Consider the following 22,636-nt stretch of genomic DNA (forward strand, 5'->3'; position numbering starts at 1 on the left):
TTTTTAGTATTCATTGAAGGCACTTGGGAACATGAAACGCATCTGAGCTCTGTGGGATCTTTTACAATAACATAATCTCACAAAAGCAGAGATGGAATTCTAATTTTTCTATGTACAGAAAGAAAACTCCTGCTAATACCAAAGGAAAGTATTTATATGAGGGGAAAATTAAAACGAACACCTGCATCGAGAATTTCTGCCTGCGACTGAAGCTTATAATACTTTTCCATGACACAAGCTTTCCTTGATCTGTATGTATAGACCTGAAAATGATTAAATGCGTGTTCGGAAAATAAAACACAAAACGCCTTTGTATAAATTAATGGGGAACAGAAAATGGTCAGTCACACTCAAAAATCAAGCCCATCAAGGGTTAGAATTGTCATAAATGCACAGAAAGTCTAAAAAATGCTCAGAAAATAGGTGTCCTTCCCCATTCCATCCCACCTGACAAATGAGGACATGTACTGGTCCACCAGAAGCAAGAAAAGTACAGTATCTCACTAAGCTCATGTTGAGCTAGACCACAAGACACAGTGCAAGAGACAGCTTGGGATCTAGCCCAGAAGGATGATGTTTGAATACATCATGGTTTACATCAGCATTTCAAACAGACTCAACTGGACTGAGAATTAATGAATTTGCAGACTGATCTATCCTTGAGATTCTCAAGAAATCAAGACATTTGTCATCAAGAAAGTCTTCAGCTAGCCTAGATAAATGAGGTTAACATCTTCCCCCATCTTAATTCAAATTCAGGCCAGCAGCATTGACCCATAATTGGAGAGAACAATGTCAGCTCTCAATATCAGTACAATCGCATTTCCACTGTCCATTACACTTTCAAAGACAGACAAGAGAGCAGTCATCAACAAAGGACAACCCCTCTATGGTTTTCTTTCACAAACCAGAACTTGAAAAGGGCAAGTCAGCTTTGAGCGAATGGTAAATGGACAGAGTAATACTTCTCTTATGCTATGTTTCACAGCAGGTGCACCATCACAGACACCTGCTTTGATTCCATGCCAGTAAAGTGATCACATGGTGTGAGGAACTTCAGAGTGTCATCTAGCCATGCTGGCCCAAAGGATTCCCATTGGCTTTTACAAACTGGCTAAGAAGTGTGCTCTAGCCATCCACATTCTCTTTAAAGAAATATAGTACATCCTATTTCTAAACCTAAAGTCAGTGCTCTAAAAGTCCTCTAGTGGCCCTGTGTCCAACTCTGATTTTTGAACTTGACATCCACTGCCTTTGAGGAAAATAAGGATTGGAATTTAATCCTTCTGCAAAGTCAGATGTTCAACACTAACAAGATTCAATTATTTTAACACACTGTATGTACAGTATGTATGACATTGCTCTTTTTTAACTCAGGGTATATATTGCTAAATAAAGCAGAACACAAAATTCTATATAGGTTCTTATCAGTGTATTTATACCATTATAAGAAATGCAAAAGACCTTTGGACTAATGGCCAAGTGAAGTGATACAGTAGGTAATGTGTTCTACAGTATATACTGTATTGTATTATGTAAACACATTCTTTGTAATGTATTAACATAATCATTTAGTACTTAAAAAACAATGTGACAGGGACGCACTCATTTTTATTTTTAGCAGAACATTCTCTCCAACTACATAATTAAAAATGCAGCTCATAAATAATGAATTTATTGACTTTTATTGCTGGTCTTTGTAACCTTACAACCTCATTTATCATAAACAGGGAGCCGCGCATTGGTTGTCTTATACTTGGAGCTCATAAAACCCATTCTTGAAGAGGACAAACTCCAGTTCCCATCAATCACCGGCTCCAGGGCATCAATATGGGCATATGGAACTCTGCTTCCCAGCATTACTCATGCCTACACCATTTCCCCAATGCCATTGCCTATACTGTAACCTCTTGTCCACCTGGATACAGTACCTGTCCATCCCTCAAAACCAAGAAGGTTAAAGCCAAAATACCAAATAAATATTTTTGCCACAATTATGTGGGTTTGTCTGTACATTCTAATTATAGGATACCACCGCCATCTAATGAATTTTGAAAGAGTGGTATAATACATAGCATTGGAACCTTAATTCATTACCTTGAAGAGGTTTCCTGAGTGTTTAGTTGTCTATGCTGTGTGAATTTGTTGTTCTATTGTGTGAGCCAAAACCAGGACTTTTGAACTGAACAACCTGTGTGTCTATTAAGGTCTATTTTCTGTTGTCTAAAACCATGGCAAAAAACACCAGTGTAAAATTGAAATTGTTAAAAATGGGTGTGGATATAAATTTTACTGAATTAATGAAATAATTTACTGAACTATAACTGGATCTCTGTTTTATTCTCAATTCCCTCCTGATGTGCCTTTTAATATTCATGTATACTGTATTTATGTATCCATTCTAAATATATTGTATATATATATTTCATATCCTGAGTTCAAAAGGGTAAATCTGGCTAAAGTAATTTTTACATATACTAAGCAGTTTCAATTCTGAAATTGAGTAACAACACCATACATTTAAGGGATGAGAAAGCTAAAATAAAAAGAGTTCCCATAATTGAGTATCTCTCAGATACGTTTATACTAAAGGGCTTTGGCCAACTCGCAGAGCAGAAATGCCTAATTTATCTTTAAGTGACCATGGAAAAATTGGGTTCTGGAAGAAAATGTGAAACTAAACTGAAACAGTATGAATGCTTTGTTTGGGTTAAATGACTGCAATGTTTACCAGAATATGTCTTCAATACTTTTGTCTCCAGAAAACTTTAGAATAATGCATACTGTATATATTTTTAATGTTTTTTGTCCTTTCTTTGTGTTTTTAAAAATAAAATCTTATCATATCAGCTTGGAATTCCTTTAGAGTGCTGATCAGATGCAACAGTGCCAGGCTAAAACTGTTGTTAGTTATTTTAATTTTCTTCACCTGAAACACTGTAATATAATTAACAGAGTACACAAAGGTAAATAAGTGCCACTGTACCTGAATGGGGAAATAAAAATGTGCAATCTGATAAAAGTCAAAATTTGCTTTGTTTTTTTTTCAGTTCAATTTCTTAATTTTCTTTTATAAATTACTTACATTTGCTTTGCACATCTCTAAATAATGTTCAAAAGATCAGATAAGTATACATCAATTAATGCAATCTTATTTATTAATTTACACGAGCAGTTTTGAGTCACTGATTTGTGCGAATCACTGTAACTGAAAGGTATTAGAGATCTGTGTTTAAATTCTGTTCCAGCTGAATGTTTTCTCTCACATCACATAATTCAGGGCATAACGCCTATTTAATTAAGTCACTATGTGGTTCCAGCCACTCCTTTTGCAAGCAATCTGAGATTTACTACATAAAACAGTTTTGAAGACACATTTAGTGGTGAAACTCACTCAGTTCAGATATGAAGATAAAGCCTAGGAGTTAAAGCGTAAAATCCCCTTTTAACCTGTAATGAAGATACTGCAGGTCACTGTCCACTCATTCCCCATTTACTGTATGGGGTGAGAGAATTTTTTTAAATTAATTAATAAAATAACAAAACTTGATAAGGTTTCTCAAGAATAAAGGTAAATGAAATTAAATACAGTATAGGACCTTCAGTGAGCAAGCATAACACAGTGAACCACCTGAGCTGACCACACTGTAATCAGAATGCCACCCATCCTTTTTCTTTCCAAACCTGTATCTGTCCAGCAGTTCCCACCCAGGGCCACAGTGTACAGTACTAGCCAGCCACACTGTAAAACTTTACTGTACTTATGAGTTTCATGCAGATATCTGCAGAGCAAAAAAAGTATTTAAGCTGAATGACAATTTCTACCCAGCATTAGAGTTGCACTTTATGCAATTTATTCTATTAGGGTTTGCAAAGTTAATTTTTAATCCGAAGAAGTGTGGTGCTTAACTGTTCGATTTATGGGGAAGGTAATGTTAACAAAAAGCACGGTAATGAGTGACTTAATTATTGCATCCTAGCCTTTGAGTTTATTTCTAAGTTACTGAACTAGGCTTTTTTTTCCAGAAAACTATAATGTTGTAGCACATTAATAATAATGTAGAACATGGATGTGATAATAATTTAGGCTGTCACAGCAAGTTAAAATGCAACCACTTAATAAACTGCTCATAACACAACTGATGATGGATAAGAACACGGTCACACCTTTGAATCTATGATAACAGTTAATCTGTGATAAACATTGATCAATTAATTTTAATTCTTAATTACTGTAATACATTACAGATTTAAGAATACGTCACCATCACCATCATTATCATTATCATTATCATTATCAATATCATTATCATTATAGGTAATACAATAAATGAAATAGGGATTACCAGCACTGTAACTCCAATGAGCAGCAGTACAGCTGCAGTAGGGTGCCTGTGGGGTGGACAGTCCATGCTGTTAGAGGAGATCTTGCCAGAGCAGAGTGACCTGGACACCTTTGCCAAAATTCAGATGAAGGATTCTTGCTTAGTCCTGCCACATACAGCACTGTGCTCCAGCCTCAGCTGCCTCTCTCTTTCATTCAGTTCTGCTGTGGTTTCCTAAAGAGAGGGGCTTGGAAAAGAATTCCAGGGTGTACTTTTCCAGCCAATCAGAAAGCTCCTAATCAAGCATGCTAAACTAAACAAGAAGCAGACCGACTGCTGGCTTTTACAACTGGTGTTGCTTCTTGATCAAACTTGCTACCTCTGTTGAGCAGTTATCATAATGGCAGGCCCACATTACATTCTCTACTGCAGCCTTTTTTAATCTGTGCAGATCATGAATTAGACCTGTAATAAATAAGTACAGCGTCCATGTCTTCTTTTGCAAGCTTTATGACCCTTCTACATGTTGGGGTCAGATTTGAAAATCTTGGGATCCAAATGGTTACAAGATTTGCCCTAGGATAATTATAAAAATAATAGAAAAACTCACAATAACTATTTGTTTTCTCCAAAAAATAAAGCCATTCATTTTTACTTTAGATACGTCTATTTAAAAACAGTCAAATCTAAATATCAAATTCAAATTCAGATATGGTGCAGGTATTTGTTAAATTGTGAAATAAAACAAATTGGAAATCATATACAATATAACCTTAACAGTTGAACACTTTGTGTGGTATTTCTTTAACTAATGTACTGTACATTTTCCTGTTCTTTTTGAAAATGTATAGTCAGGTACATGCCCAAATTTAGTGTCTTTTATGCATTTTTCTTTCTTTAGATACACATTGGCATGACATTGATATAATCTAATTTACTAAAAGCATTTGAAATGAGATTTACAAATGATTCCCTCATTTCTGTAAATAATTTCACTGCATTCCCTTTCACCTTTTGGAGATGCCCTGTTTCTGATGAAGCATGGATATGTTTTCTAGGAAGTACAGAAGAAATCTTGAAAGCAATGAATCATTTGATATAGATGCAAATATACAGATACAGACTTCACCAGCAAGTGGCGCCTGGAGCGTTGTGAGTGGGAATTCAGTCTCTAATGTGTTTTTATGACGACAATTCAGCAGCGAGAAGAATCTGGTTGTGGCAGAACTCCAACGTTTTCGGAGATATGATTTCAACAACTGAAAAAGTCAAGTCTCTTGAAATGAACACAAGTACAAAAAGGTCGTTTTAATGCCACAAACAATACTAAAAGTGCAATTAAAAAAGCTATTTTCAAGAGGCATAAGCCAATACAAATAGCATTTAATATTTCAGGAAGATAACTGGCCAGTCCTTTATTTTTTAATGCATAGCAACCAATGTACAGTTTTAAACAAAGCTTTATAAAAGTCCAGGAAGAGGTCCAACCCTAATCTTGCCCACTTCCCCCTGTTGAACATGATTATAAAGTGTTTTGGATTCTATCATTTAGCACTTGCTCTAGCCAGAGACAGACTTTACCATGCACCTCTCTGTTACTCCTTTCTTCTACCACATGCTTGAAGGAAAAGAAATCCCTGCACTCTGACTGATTCATCAAGCCATGAAACCCAGCCCAACTTGAAGGATACATTTCTCCTGGAATTCAATAGAACTTTAACTTCAATCTGCTATCGGACCTACCCAGTTTCTCACAAAGTCTCTCAGCGATCGGTTTTCATCTTGCCAACTTTGTTTATCCTACATCAGCCACAGCAGATTACTTGCAATTCTTCCGGCAGCTATATCTGCCTTCAGTCCTGCATCTCTACTCCAACAACATTGTTTTTCCAAGACAGCCAAACCAATCCATCTTCCACATGCCTTGGAAACAAATTCACCATACTCTCCTCCTTCTTCCTTTGTTCATCTACTGTATATAGCCAGCAGTCATATCACTCTGCAACTCACAACTGGCAGCCCACTGAAGCTCAGCAGGTGTGAGCCTGGTCAGTACCTGGATGGGAAAAACTAAGGTTGCAGCTGGAAGAGGTGTTAGTGGGGCCAGTAGGAGGCAGTCACCCTGCAGTCTGTGTGGGTCCTAATGCCCCAGTATAGTGATGGGGACACTATACTGTAAAAAGGTCCTTCGGATGAGACGTAAAACAGAGGTCCTGACTTTCTGTGGTCATGAAAAATCCCAGGACATTTTTCAAAAAGAGTAGGGATGTAACCCCGGCGTCCTGGTCAAATTTCCTATTGGCCCTTACCAATCATGGTCTCTCTGAATTGGCCTCCTCCTCACTAAAAGCTGATGTGTGCTGGGTGTACTGGTGCACTATGTTTGCTGTTGGATCATCCAGATGAATGCTGCACATTGGTGGTGGTGGAGGGGAGTCCATTACCTGTAAAGTGTTTTGAGTGGAGTGTCCAGAAAAGCGCTATATAAGTGTAAGCAATTATTATTATTAATTATATGTCATCATGCCTCCAGTGACACTACAACCCTGGGGCCAACCTACTCCACTCTCCCTTGCCCTTCTCCCGTTGCTATTTGGGTTGATTTTTCCCTTCCTCTACATTCGTTCTGACTACCTTCTTCCTACAAATCCTGTCCCAGTTTCCCATGCCTCATCTACTTCCCTTCCCCTATCCACCTCACTTTACTAACAGCCAAAGAACAAGGATTTCTACAGCTAATAAGGACAGGAGTATTGTATTTCAATTTGAGGAAAATAATTCTGCAGTCTTGGAATGGGTTGCAAAGTGGTTTTATCCTTACAGATTTTGTGGTCATCCTCACCAGATTAGTTTTTAGTGTGCTGTGTGTGACAATAAAGTTAATTCATATTAATTTTGTCATCCTCATTGTGATAAGCAACATGGTCATTAAGATTTTGTTAACTGTAATACCACTTTTGTTGTACACGAGTTAGCCGTGTATGGAAGTATTATGAGGGGAAAAACCATTAAACTGGAGAATGAAGGAAACATAAAAGCTCTATTAAGTGTAAGAATAACATTATTCACAGGTTTGTCCCCATGTTGTGTGGCTGAACACAAGGCAAATTCTTTTGGAAAAGGTTGTGATCATGGTTTACTTTTACAGCATATATCCTTTGGGATTTATACTGCAAGTACTATGTATCTTCTCAGTATAAATAAGGAATTCGATCCCAATTCTGTTTTATAGTATCACTTTCTCTCTGTGCTCTCCTTGATTTTTATAATCCTATAGCAATCAACCTACAGTATTTAATTCCAGCTACTAGGATATTAAATTGGTCTGAGATAAAGTTTCTTACAGCATTTTGTGGCTGTCCAAGCCACTTCAACAAAAAAAATAATAGAAAAAGAAAGAGGAATTAAGCACAAAAAAAATAAAAAATGAAAATTTAAAACACCTTGTTAGTAATGCAGAAAATATTTATATTACTCTTCCTAAGAGTAGGGAATTAACAGGAAACGTTAGAAACTAGAAAATATTCATATTAATATTGCTGAAAAAAGGGAATTAACAGGAAATATGGGGAAACTCATAAGAAAACAATCTGGAACTGATATATGCAGGAAATATTTTAAATAAACTTAAGCAAAAAAAAGCAATAAACAAATCCCAGTATGTAACGCAGAAAGCTGTTTTGTTTTTTTAACAAACTCTGAAAAATGATTTAGTTGTTTCCATAAACCTGACACGCATTACAAAATAATTATCCTGATATACTAAGGTCAACCACAGTCAATCTCAGAACCCCAGCTGCCAGAAATGTCATTTTCCTACCCAGAGTAGAGGGAGTTAGAAATCAACTGAAAAATTACAGTCCTACAGTTAGGGTGATCCCTCTCCAAGCTGACTGAACCACAGACCTTTCCCTGTTTATACTACAGTATGTGCATACAGTGTGTGGTGAACAACATCTGGAACTACATGATGCAAGCCTGTCATGTTTATAAAATACTGTATTCTTATATCACATCAATATATGTTCTTTTATTTCAATATCGTATTTTATTTGTGATCAGTATGTCTTATGAGGGGGTGGCACTGTGGCATGGTACCTAGCATTGAGGTGGGACCCTGGGTTCAATATTGGGGGTGCTATCAGCATGGAGTTTGCATGTTCTTCACACCTGTGCCTGTGTGGTATCCTCCTGGGTTCAGTACGTTTTTACTCCTACAGGGCAAGCAAGTAGATGGCTTCACCTTAGTATCAGGTGATAAAATCCTCAGTATCTCACTGAAGTCCTTTCACATCCTTTATGTCTGTACCCATCACAAGATTACCTGCATTAATTTGCCTTGACATATACGGAAGACATTTAAAAGTCTTTGTAAACTCATTGCAGGAAATGGAAGTCTCTGATCTTCATTTAAAAATTTGGTTAACCAAAGAAATCTACACACAAGCCGATTACGTCACTGTAGAGCTGGTTTTCCAGGCAGAAACCATGTCCTACTTTGTAAATGCCACTGAGACGTAGGGAACCACAGGCTTTTATCAGCATTATAGAAAAAACGGAAGCTGAGAACTAATTATTCATTTGGGCATTTGTCACTCTTATATGAACACTGTCAAAAACATTCATGCATCTGAAATTCCTATTTTTCTCTTTAGCCATGATGAAGTATGCTCGGCGGGGATGTTTATGAGCTTGTAAATCTATCATCTCCAGATTTTTAAAATACCCATCTCTGAAACCAGATCCTCTTGGTTATTGGCAGTAATGGTTCTTAGAAAAAAAAACAGAGGCAAGTTAGCTGGAGGAAAATCACATTTTACGACAAATTTTAAATCACAAACTCTCGTATTCATTTTATATCTTTATATCTTGATATATACAGAATGTAGAAACAAAGCTTTAATGTATCATATCATCTTTGCAAACAGATTTTGATCATTGCACTAAAAATCAAGTGGTCACAAGAAATCATTTTTATTTTCTTACTTCTTCCATTTTAGTTTACTGATTGTCAGCAGAGAAAGCTTTTAAATAATGAATTTTGTATAAATCATGTAATACTTGCATTTTTTCTGTCTGCTTTTTGCCAATTTCCAGAATCTAAACTTTCCTCAGGGGACACAACCTTGAATTCTGGGCCATAATCCAGTGTCAGACCATAAAAAAGGTAGTTATACTGTATTTTTCCTCCTACAATCTCAAAAACAAGTAAATATCACCTTGTTTTTATAATTAGTCTGTTAACAAGGAACAGAATAATTGTATCAGCCAGATTACCTGTTCAGATTGCAGGCTGTAGTGTTTGTTTGTATTGTACATTATTTCTTTACTTAATTTTATTCTCAAGTTAATAACCTTTACTACCCGAAAACCAAATATTCATCTGTCTTACACTATTATTCATATGTAACTTTTCTGGTTCCATCTCATAGATGCCAGTATCTGTCAGTCACTGGGTTTTGATACTTGATAAGAGTAGTGACTACAGCTCAACCTTTGGACACCATTGGACTATGTAGTGATGTAAAAGAGGCTTTGTTTCAGCCTTTCTCAAGAGAACAATTAGTTTAGTTTTCCATTTTGGTCCTATTTTGCACTAGTCTGCACAATATGATTTGTTGACAATTTTGTAATCCTGCTTGGAGGGGCCTTTGGGGGCAATAAAACTAAGGGTTGGGAAATGAAGGCTACTTGTCTGAGTTCTTTGCCAGACTTGATGTGTTCTACTCTCCTTCAACAGGCAGCTGCCAGCAGCCTCTGGATCATCACTCCTCACAAACCTTAAGTGCTCAAAATTATTTAAAAAATCATATCGATATACCCTAATGTAACAGTGTAAGATGAATAATTTATGGTGATGTCATTCCCCTGGATTCTCAAGTGCCTTAAAACGTCCCCTAGAAAGGGACCATTCTTTTGCCATAGTGGGTTTGGTGCCTGTATGTACTAATCAGATTTAGCACTCATGAATTCCTGACATGGCAGGTTGAATCTAATGTCCGAACGTGCATGTTACTGAGCCAAAGTAATTATTTCTGTGCCCTCGTTTCAACCCGTCTTCAGCCTGAGTGAGAGTGGTGTGTGAAGTTAATGAGAAATTAATGACAAGTGAGCAGTAATCATTAGAGATTCAAATGGTTGTTATGGCTTAATGGTCACAGTTTAGTAATCTAGTACTTATTGCAAACATATGGCCTATCCCCTGGTTGACAACAGAAACAAGGAAGGCTGCGTGGCACAGACTGCAGGCCTTCAACCTCCTGGATCATGCACCTGTTGTATTTTTCCAGCTAGGACCCTGGTGGCAGCCCTCTCTCTCTCTCTGTGGCTCCAATGATGCTCCTCCTTCTGGGCACATGACAGGTCTGCAGCAACTCCCCTCTTCTAGGTGTAACATCACCTCGTTTTCTTTCTCCCTTTCGTCCCTGTCTTCCCCTACTTTCTTTACTGTCAGGGGTCACTCAAGCAGCCTCTCCTCCTCCTGCTGTCACGAACAGTTCTTTCCGGGCCCTTTGCAGTTGGTGAGGATCCAGTTGGTGAGGACACAGTAGGGAGAAAATCATGCAGGAGAAGGGTATGGAGACAGGGGGGCGTGTCCAAGGTGAGCAGGTGTCCGGGGGAAGTGAGTCCGGGCGAACAATCAAAGATGAAATCCAAAACAGGGAAGCCAAAACAGAAGAGTAGTCCAATGCCAGACAATCCATCCAAAGGAATTAAAAACCAGGAGCCGGGTCGGGACCAGCGGGGGGAATCAGGAACGAAGGGTTAAAACCATAACGGAGCCAGACGCAGTAGGACCCTGGGTTCTCACGAAACGGGATTCAATGAGGAACCTCGGGCGACGTCTGCGTCAGGCTTTTAAGGGAGAACGGAAATCAGAAACAGGTGCAGGTAATGGGGCAGAACAAGGAAGGGCTGGAACGCCCTTAAGAGGAGGAGTAGCGATCGTGACACCTGCTCTGTTGGGGGATGGTCCAGCATCCTCCCTCTGTCCTTCTATCTTATGTGGACCTCTCACGACTCTGTCTTTTCCTCTGGCCAGACGACCTCTTCCTCCTCAATTGGCAGCCCCACTCAAGGTTGAGCCTTCTTCTTTCTTATAGTCCTCTTTAGGCACACGATCATCTGTTTCAGGCCGGGGCAGTAGTAGACTCTTCTGTGATGCCACTGGAGATTCCCCTTCACCTTTCTCTGCACTTTGACCTCAGCACCAGGATCTTCTGGGACACAGTCTGGTACAGCCTGGTACAGTATTTCTCCTTCACCTCCAGGATTTCTTGGGACCACAGGGTGCCATTCAGAACTCATGGGACACAGGATGTGGATCCTTCCTCACTTCCAGGGATTCTTGTGTAACAAACAGCTCCTTCTTCCTCAGACCTTGTCTGACCATAGTCTTTATGTCCTCATGCATATTAAGCTGGGCCATTAGACGTTCCTCTATCAAAATCTTTAGCTAAGCCAATGTTTCAGACTCGGCTGTTTTAGCTCTCTACACATCCTTCAACATGGCTTTAGTTTGTACTGGAATGCTTCAGTAGTATAGTAGTAGTATGCACTCCCAGACTTCGCTGACTTTCAGCTCCTCCATCAACTCCATACAAGTTGTAGAGGTCTGTCTATGACCATCTTGTGTTTTCTGCTTGAATTCATGCAACTACTTATTCTGCCAGAAGGACGTCCTGGGATCTATACTGATCTGGGAGCAACAGACAATGCAGCCGATGTGACTGTACTGGTGCTCCATAAGATGGTCCCCCCAACAGATCTAAGAATGTACCCACCTGTAAATCTCAATATGAGTTAAATAATGTGTGTTTTATTCACTTATACATATACCTCTAAATTTATGGAACTTTCTACCTAGTTCCTCATCATTTTCTTGATGATAAAAATCTTTTTTGAAAACCAACTGGTTGAAAGCTAGAGTTAGGTCTGGGTGGATATTACATTTAATTGAAACTTAATTAATTTATTCATTTGATAAGACTTAAATGAGCGACCATACGAAGGCCTATGGGAAGTATACCAGTTGTGGCATTTAAATATGGTAATAACAAAAAGCTTCAAAAGAGAGCAATATATGGTAGCAGCCCCACTAATTGAAATAAAGACATTTTTCCAACTGACAAAGAGGTTGGGCATGAAGCCACCGCTCATTGCAGGTCTTGGCTTGTATCACTCCCATGGAGAATGTTCAACAAAGAGAGTCATAGTCAGGAATTCACCACACCAGCGATCTCTAGCACCTCTCTGTGAGCTGGTGGTAGGAAGTGCTTATCTGACCAACAGAAGACATTGGACTGAAAATAGATGGACAATTTAAGAGGTATATCACATTAAAGCGTTCTACAAAGGGATCGTAGACAACTTTGCATAGTGTAAAGCTCAGAGGATGAATTTAAAATGAGTGAGAAACCTATCTGATTTTATTACGCTGCTGCTAGTATGTGAAGTTAGGGGAGAGGGGGCCCATAAAAATATTTGTACTGGGGCCTACGATCGTTAAGTTCCGCCACCACTGGGATCATTCATTCCCTTCAAGATCAATATTATTCTAGTTTTTTTTTAAATAGAATTACCAAGTTTGAAAACCCAAATTGGGCAGCATGGTGGCTCAGAGGTTAGCATTGCTGCATCGCAGTGCTGAGGCCTTGGGTTCAATTCCAGATCTGGGGTGCTATCTCCAGCGATTTTGTATGTTCTCTCTATGTTCGGATGGGTTTCCTCCAGGTGCTCAGGTTTCTTCCCACAGTCCAAAGACATACTGGTAGGTTAACTGGCTCCTGGGAAAATTGGCCCCAGTGTGAGTGTGTGTGTTGGTGTCTGTGTTCCCTGTAATGGACTGGTGTCCCGTTTAGGTTGTTTACTGCCTTGCACCAGTTGCTCGCTGGGATGGGCGCCAGCTCCCAAGTGATCCTGTATAGGATAAAGCCAAAATATCTCCTCCAAACTCTTCCTCAAAAACTCACAACATATCTACATAATCCATTAGTTGGTCTCCCACTGGTCCAGCACGTAACAGTTTGGCAGCTATCTAAAAGCCTCTACTTCCTGGTATTTATATGTTACCCAACCAGTCATCTTCCTCCATTTCATCAGATGATGGAGGATAGCAAGTCATTCCCCATAGCTTTCTGGGTAATGCAGTCCTAGCAAGAACTGCCGGCTCCGCCCTCTTACTGAAATGAAGTGATGCCCCTTTGATGTAAACATAATTCATTCTCTCTGTTATTCCTAGGATGACCATGTAATCCCAGGACAGTGGGAAACAAAGGTTGTTTAAAAAATCCACATACACAGTAATTAAATATTGCACCTTTGCGAATATCAATATTATTAACCGATCTACACATCAAACATAGTCTCACTTACTGGCTGTTCACAATTCTTACTCAACTGAAGTGCTCTTAAGAGTGACTGACTTGAGTGAAAGAGTATTTGCAACTCAACATGTTATTGACTTAAGAAAAATACATTATTAATAATCTATAATCACCCTCCCTTGCCTTCATATATATATATATAATATATACAGTGCCTTGCGAAAGTATTCGGCCCCCTTGAACTTTTCAACCTTTTGCCACATTTCAGGCTTCAAACATAAAGATATAAATTTTTTATTTTATGTGAAGAATCACCAACAAGTGGGACACAATTGTGAAGTGGAACGAAATCTATTGGATTTTTGAAACTTTTTTAACTAATAAAAAAATGAAAAGTGGGGCGTGCAAAATTATTCGGCCCCTTCACTTTCAGTGCAGCAAAGTCACTCCAGAAGTTCAGCGAGGATCTCTGAATGATCCAATGTTGTCCTAAATGACTGATGGTGATAAATAGAATCCACCTGTGTGTAATCAAGTCTCTGTATAAATGCACCTGCTCTGTGATAGTCTCAAGGTTCTGTTGAAAGCGCAGAGAGGATCATGAAGACCAAGGAACACACCAGGCAGGTCCGTAATACTGTTGTGGAGAAGTTTAAAGCCGGATTTGGATACAAAAAGATTTCCCAAGCTTCAAACATCCCAAGGAGCACTGTGCAAGCGATCATCTTGAAATGGAAGGAGTATCAGACCACTGCAAATCTACCAAGACCTGGCCGTCCCTCTAAACTTTCAGCTCAGACAAGGAGAAGACTGATCAGAGATGCAGCCAAGAGGCCCATGATCACTCTGGATGAACTGCAGAGAACTACAGCTGAGGTGGGAGAGTCTGTCCATAGGACAACAATCAGTCTTACACTGCACAAATCTGGCCTTTATGGAAGAGTTGCAAGAAGAAAGCCATTTCTCAAAGATATCCATAAAAAGTCTCGTCTAAAGTTTGCCACAAGCCACCTGGGAGACACCCCAAACATGTGGAAGAAGGTGCTCTGGTCAGATGAAACCAAAATCGAACTTTTTGCCCACAATGCAAAACGATATGTTTGGCGTAAAAGCAACACAGCTCATCACCCTCAACACACCATCCCCACTGTCAAACATGGTGGTGGCAGCATCATGGTTTGGGCCTGCTTTTCTTCAGCAGGGACAGGGAAGATGGTTAAAATTGAGGGGAAGATGGATGCAGCCAAATACAGGACCATTCTTGATGAAAACCTGTTGGAGTCTGCAAAAGACCTGAAACTGGGACGGAGATTTATCTTCCAACAAGACAATGATCCCAAACATACAGCAAAATCTACAAAGGAATGGTTCACAAATAAACGTATCCAGGTGTTTGAATGGCCAAGTCAAAGTCCAGACCTGAATCCAATCGAGAATCTGTGGAAAGAGCTGAAAACTGCTGTTCACAAACGCTCTCCATCCAACCTCACTGAGCTCGAGCTGTTTTGCAAGGAAGAATGGGCAAGAATTTCAGTCTCTCGATGTGCAAAACTGATAGAGACATACCCCAAGCGAGTTGCAGCTGTAATCGCAGCAAAAGGTGGCTCTACAAAGTATTAACGCAAGGGGGCCGAATAATTTTGCACGCCCCACTTTTCATTTTTTTATTAGTTAAAAAAGTTTCAAAAATCCAATAGATTTCGTTCCACTTCACAATTGTGTCCCACTTGTTGGTGATCCTTCATATAAAATAAAAAATTTATATCTTTATGTTTGAAGCCTGAAATGTGGCAAAAGGTTGAAAAGTTCAAGGGGGCCGAATACTTTCGCAAGGCACTGTATACAGTATACTGTATATCATGTCATCTCAGACTGCTTTCCACATAGAAGGAAACCCATTTCTTTCACCACTACAGTGCAGCCCCCACCTGGGTGATGCACAGTAGCCTTTCTGCTCCAGAAGCCCCACTGTACAGCAGATCAGGTAGACAAGCGTGAAATTGCTTCACCGATTGAATTAGTTCAGGTAAGCCCAACTGGCCAAGACCAGAGTGAAATTTTAGCCGGGACACCTGTGGTTAATAATCCTATTAATCAAAAAGTCCTGTATGATCTTTAACGACCAAGTGGCTCTGACCTGAGTTTAATTTCTCTGGTGAAGGATGGCACCTCCTATAGAATGCAGCTCTGGGTCACCATTCATTAGTTTGGAAAAGCTAGCTCAAAAGGAAGAGAAGAAGAGCGCCCCCTGCAGAGATACAGACACAACCTTATTTTCATTGGAGATCTCCCATCCCTGGCAGGACCATGCTACAGAACAGTAATGTTGCTGCCACTTTAACATACTGTACTTGTTACGCAATAATACAAGACAAAAATAAAAATAACAATCCCATCCATTTTCAGGCACTGATTTGTCCTTCGCAGAGGATCACAGTGAACCAGATAATAATTAGTGATAAATAATATCAGATCTTACTTTACATGTTAATTTTTTTCAGTTGAGGACATTCTAAGTGGCCTGCATAGAGCTCATTTAAAAAAATGGAGAAGCAAAGCCCCTAACTTTCTTATTGAATACTTATCTTAAGCTGTGATAATTCAGAAATGATCAAAGATTACTCTTTCTGACCATTAGCATCCATCTCGTATTTATTCAGCAGTGACTTCATACACTAGATGCCATCACCCAGACTATCAGGGACCCACTGGGGTTTAATCCACTGAAGCGAACAGTAATGTGCCTTTTTAAAAATAGAAAGTAACATTACTACAATAAGGCTGTAATGAAATTATGGTAAAATCTACCATTCTGGTGATGGTTAACAGGGTGGTGTCTTTACAATATTTGCCTTCTACTGTGAGAAATCACAATAAAAATGCTGTGAGATGTATCTGGACCTGTGTTTCTACATAATGATCTATGTTTTTTTTTTCTTTTAAAAAGCTGTTAACAGTGAAACACAAACCAGAGGACACAACTAAAATTTAAAGTCAAGAGCACTTCTTTATCTTGACTTCTTTAAAGCCAAGATACTTCTTTACACAGAGGATTGTGGGAGCAAGGAACAAATTTCCCAGGCATGTTTCTGAAGTCAGTACCCTTGCTTGTTTCAAGAAATGGCTAGATGAGTTCCTTGAATCGATTTCCTCTTCATTACCAACAATCTAGATGGGCCAAATGGCTTCCTTTCATTTGTAATATTTCTCACATTCTTATGTAACTGCAGCTTTCATACATAACAACACGTTGAATACAGTTTGTTTCAGCATTTTCTCAAACTGCACTGACATCAATTGTAAACATTTTGACGTACCACTGAGAGGAATGGGGAATGGTGTTACAATACGTCTGGGTTTGCACCACTGGTATTTATTACTTCCTCCAGCACTGTCTTCAGATCTTAGCTTTCATAACTTTGACTAGTCACATAAACTAGCAACCATTTCCTCTTTTTTTAATTACCTCTGAAGGAGAGGGGAGCATGCCTCACTGGAGTTTCACCAAATGAAATCAGTAAAATGATATTTCATCGTGGAAAGCACTCATACATCGTTTTAAAGGGGAAGTTTTTAACCCTGCTCCCCTCTCAGAGGAGCACATGTATAAATAAGCACTATAAAGCTGTCAGGGACAGGCCTGAAAGCTAATGCAAGATGGATGATGTTAAGAGAGTGGAACTGGAACCTAAACATAGGCTGATATACTGTATGAGGAAACAAACGAGGCCCTTACTTATGTACAGTGTTTGGTTTAGCAAACGGAGTATTAAACCTGAGATAAACCTGAGCTTATTTAGTGAGATCCTGCATTAAAGGTTGTGATAGTGTCCTTGCATTTGCAAGTGACTGGTTTTAACCGCAAGCAGACCAGTTACAGTCATCTATTTATACCAATAATTAAGGGCTTAGTAGGAACAAAATCCAACAGACACAGTGGTCTCTCAACACCAGGGTTTAGAGCCATTGCTTTGAGGTTTCCCACCCTAGCACCAACCAGGTCCAACCTCATATAGCTTCAGAGGTCTGACAAGATAAGCATCAGGCTATTTATATACTGTAGCAAACATTCCTTTAATCCTACCAATGTGAGTATGTGCCTTCTAACCACCTATTATACAAGGAACTGATCTTCACCCGATGTGTCTATTTACAGACACATCTACATCTATGACAGCCTATAGTGGTAGATCTGTGCTCATGTCTATCTCTCCCGATCTGCCCTGCCACTATAGGCTGTTATAGGCCTCTTACCTCTGTAAACAGACACATTTCTTTTTTAATTTTGAATTGGCAATATTTTTCTTCATATCCCTCAATGCCGATAGCATACATACAGGGGACAACAAGACACAAATACATGCACTCACACCAGTGCCAGTTTTCCCAGAACCCATTTAACCTACCAGTATGTCTTAAGACTGTGGGAGGAAACCAACGCGAACAAGGGGAGAGCATACGAACTCCTCGCAAATATTAACCCAGGAATTGAACCCAGGGTCCCATGACTCTGAGGCAGCAATGCTAACCACTCCGCCACTGTACTGCCACATGATACCCTCTTTTCTTTAATTTTGCTCTTTGCTACAACCTCAAACACATATGTCAAGCCAAGGAAATCCCGACTGAATTCAAGTCTGCCAATCACCAGTTACGTTGGCCACCCATTAGAAATCACAGTCTAGATGTAACCAAGATGCAAACTAAGCAAAATCTTAGTGACAGAGCCATATGGAGCTTCAGTATATACTCTAAATGGAAATTTTAAAAACTCTTACAACCCTACTCTAGTGTTGAAATTCCTGTAACTAAAATCAATATAAACCACGTGAAGTTTCTGAATGCTTTGTAGTAGTAGAAGACTGTTGCCCATTGTTCTGTAGACTCTTCTTTCCATCTGATTAACAGAGCAACTGACTCAGCACCCACAACATGACCAGTCAAATTGTTCTGTACACACTGATACAACTCTTTCAGCACGCGACTCTTTCTTACTCCTAAATCCCATCACACCTAACTTCCATTTATGCCCTCTGGTCCTGGTCTCACTGTTGAACCTCTAAAACTCCCTTTGGGAATTTGTACTGCCTCACTTATTTGTTCATGGTTACATGAGCTCCCGGCATGGCATGTTCTCAGGGCACTGAAAAACATTTTGGCTAGCAGTCTTTGTTACCTCATTAATCTAAGTTTAATAGATGATTTTCCCACTATCTGTACGAAAGCTGGTTGTATTATGGCTTTCCTGTCTTCCTGTTATCATCTATTGATCTGAGTGACCTGACAGGCCAGGAAATCACAGTAGTGCTAAACTCTTAAACTGTGATGTAACAACATGTTTAATAAATATCCACATGTGTTGCAACCTGACCCTGAAGAGCCTGACACATGGTCTAGTAAAACCAGAACCTAATTAGATCAACAGAGGTCACAAAGGCAAACAGTCAAGACTGCCATTTGATTTCAGAAGCCCAAAGAGACCTAAAGCTAAAATATTTGAAATGAGAATTTGCCGTAAATTTAAAATGGACAAATAATAAGCCAGGAGAAACAAATCAATGCAACAGAAACAAGGTAAATAACAGTTTCCCAGGGTAATCCAAACATTGCAGTTAAGAATAATATATGTCAAGGCAGACCAGGTATCCATCTCTCCATTTTCTTCGTCCAGTTCAGGGTCGCGGGGAAGCCGGAGCCTATCTCAGCAAGCAGCGGGCATTTAATATATTTAGTTTTAGATAACACTCTTCACGGGACTTACTATAATCTAATAAATAAATGCCAAAAGCAAGAAAGGTTTTAACGTGTTTTTATTTAAATACTGAATATCCAAGAGCAGAAAAACAGAAGGAAATTTCAAAGCTGTTCTGATGTGCCTTTTGTTGTTTAGTAACATACGTTTTTTTTTAGTTCTATATGCCTTAACTGGCAACTTTGCACTCTTGTAGATACAGTAGCTCAGGAACTCACTTGTAATGCAGAAAAGCAGGAAATGTACAGGCTAAAGGTATATGATCAATTACACCTGGAAATGCACAAATTTGGACATTTGATAGCTGGATTTGCTAGAAGTGTGCATTCTGGCAGCAGAGTTTTGTGTTATATACAATTTTCTTATGGCATGTGGAAAATCAGCACAACAGACGTTCCAATAGCCATAGTCTCATTCTTACTCTTTAAAACAAGCTTACAGTTACTTTGAGTGTTGAATTTGCTCAGGCAGGCATCTTTATCAGTTGGGTCCGTGTGTTTTAAGGAAGTACAGTATTGGGTTGATAGTTTAGTATATACTGGGATGGAAGACTTTTAATGAAAACCCGGTTTCTGATGTAGGTAGCGTTAGGGGACCAGTAGGAGACAGTCTTCCCACTGGACCAGAATTTCTAAATCAATCCCCCACTAAGGTGACCAGGGACACCGTACCATGAGAGATGTCTTCTGTCGATGAGATGCTAAACGAAGTCCTGTCTCCTTGGTCTTTTAATCAATCCAGGTTTATTTATAAATGCACGAACAGTACATCATACAGCCATGCTGTCGGCAATGAAATGCTTAAAAAAAATTGTCGGTCATAGCTGATCATCGAGCAAGCATTATGTACAGTTAACAGTGTAAATGACAGCATAAAGTAGAAAAGAAGACAAAAACGGACAGGAGCTCCTGGATGGCAGCCATCCTTGTTGGCGCTATTTTAACCCCGTAGGTCCTATGGCTATAGACCACATGAAAAAGTAATTTCTCTGTTCTCTACTTGACGTGTTGAGTACTACTGTAGGTCAGTGTTGGACAAAATTAGTTTCTCCCATTGTGAAGCACTTTAGGATCCTTTGGGAAGAATACTATATAAATGTAACTAATCATTATAATATCTAAATAAAACAATCTTCTGGATGGAAAAAGTTGTAAAATTAATGAAAGTGCTAGACTAAGTTTGTATTCAATTTGGAATAAAACTAAAGATTGTACTTATCTTACTTATCTGTACTTAATATGTACTTTAGATAGTCCTTTAGAAACTCAGATTGACACTCCTGGTTAAATTAATTAGTTCACAGTTTTATTTCAATTGTTCCTCACTAATCAGAAGGTTGAAATATCAACTCACCTGAGACAATACAGTATGTAATGGGCAAGACTAAGTTCAGTTCAGCACTGAAGGCCAGAGTTCAGTCTGTAAAAAGAATCTGAAAGGAACTTTTGTCAAGCAATACTGAATGTACTATATTCTTCAGGACAGATTGTGTTGAAAACAATGTTAAGTGCCTCTGACAGTTTATTATTAAAGCACATGAATATATATGAAAGGGCAGTTCATGACAGGAGAAAAAGAGGCAAACTCTTCTTCTCATTTTACAATGGATCAGCTCAACTGCTTATCAAGTTTTTTGTGCCAACTCTTTTATCAGACAAAAACTAGATGGAAAGCACAGAAGAACAAGCCCCATCATTTTCACTCACTAGTTTGAATAACTGTTGTGTCTCATTGTGATTTAAACATCAATCAGTCTTGTCTGCTGGCTTCAAAAACATTTTAAAACATTTTTTCAGGCCAGTGTTTCATAATGTTTCACAGAAAAACTAAATCATTTTCTCTCAGATATGTTACCTCCATGGTAAAGTGATGTGAGATATCTTTGCATGAAAGGTGCTATATAAGCTTAAATAATTATCATAACACTATTGTTCCTTTGTGTCTAATTTTGCTTACCCACCCTTTCCCCTAATTAAAGCTATTTATCATATTTATTTCTGTAGAGTTAACATAATGGGACAGAAATTTTAAATAAATGTATAACTGTAGAAAGGCATGTATTAATTAACAAAAGATGCCAAGTTATAAACTGTCAATAACAGATTTAAGTGCAAGCATTTAAGAAGCAAAGTTAAAAAAAAACGAGAAAAAAGATACCTTGATGATTCTCCTAGTTGAAATGAAACTGTTTGTCCAGTGTTACTTCTTAACATTAATCAGGAAGTCAGATTGAAGGCATGAATGTGAAGTATTTGGAAAAAGGTCAAGCAATATTTTTTCAAGACTTTCTTGAAAGGGAATGGTATCTGATCTCACATGTGTAGTGTACAGTGTAAGGTTTCAGGTTTAAGACAAAATTAAGTCAAATATGAACACATGTTTTTCATTTTTAAAAATGTACTCTATGCTTATTTTGGCCCATTTTCCAATTGCTTTATATGGGTGATACGATTGTGATATATAAGAGATGGTCACTTTGAGGTCAAAATATGCTTTTAACCCTTGGAGGAGAGCCAAGGGAAAATATTTGCTTTTCTCTTAATCCAAACTATCATAATATTCCTTACTTCATATTAAAAGTAGAAAACACCCTGCTCTGATGAACCTGACCTGCAACACAATTAAAAAATTCAATATTATTTGACTATCTGATGAATTAAATATTACATTGTGAAGTGATGCCTATGTCTTGAAATATTATTAATTTATTTGGGTTATGCTTTAACCAAAAGCAAATTCCATTTGTACAGCTGGGTATTTTACCAGAGCAATCTGAATTACGTCCAACTAATGGGCATCAAATGTGCCCCATGTGGGATGTGAATCAACAACTTTCCTATTTAGGCTAGATCACAAAACACTGTTCCTCCATATGTCTTGTAGATAGTGTCACTGCTACCACTCAAAAACATCATGGTGCGTTACAGCCAGTAATGATCAGCTTTCCACTTAGGGTATTCATTGATTCAAAAGTTTCCTTTTTTGGAATAACTTAAACTGGACACTAGACATCCAATATATACAGGTACATAAGGCAGTCAGAAACACAGTATTATTCCAACTTATGGTATGCCTTAAGTACAGTTACTGTAAGTACTGTAAACATTTTCGCTACATTCAATATTGGTACAATACTGTCAACCGCTGTATATTTCTGCAATACCATCTGTGGCAAAATATTGCAAAGGACAGAAAAGATATTAAATCTATTTTAGAATAATTCAATGTAATAT

At 38.6% G+C, this 22,636-nt stretch overlaps 1 protein-coding gene across 3 annotated transcripts in view; it reads right to left on the minus strand.

The window, feature by feature from the left end:
• Positions 1–22,636, minus strand: part of LOC148678079 (ADAMTS-like protein 1) — a 210,388-nt gene that overhangs the window by 74,934 nt on the left and 112,818 nt on the right. Inside the window, exon 1 of one of the 3 annotated variants that reach the window (XM_088631326.1) lies at positions 4,347–4,533. The exons of the other annotated variants lie outside the window; for them this stretch is intronic. Within the exon in view, the coding sequence (XP_088487452.1) occupies positions 4,347–4,412 (66 nt within the window). The 5' untranslated portion in view covers positions 4,413–4,533. Of the gene's footprint in view, positions 1–4,346; positions 4,534–22,636 lie in introns of those variants that run through there. 3 annotated transcript variants of the gene reach the window in all.

This window comes from Lepisosteus platostomus, chromosome 1 (genome assembly GCF_059453375.1).
Source record: "Lepisosteus platostomus isolate fLepPlt1 chromosome 1, fLepPlt1.hap1, whole genome shotgun sequence".
Taxonomy (NCBI): Eukaryota; Metazoa; Chordata; class Actinopteri; order Semionotiformes; family Lepisosteidae; genus Lepisosteus; species Lepisosteus platostomus.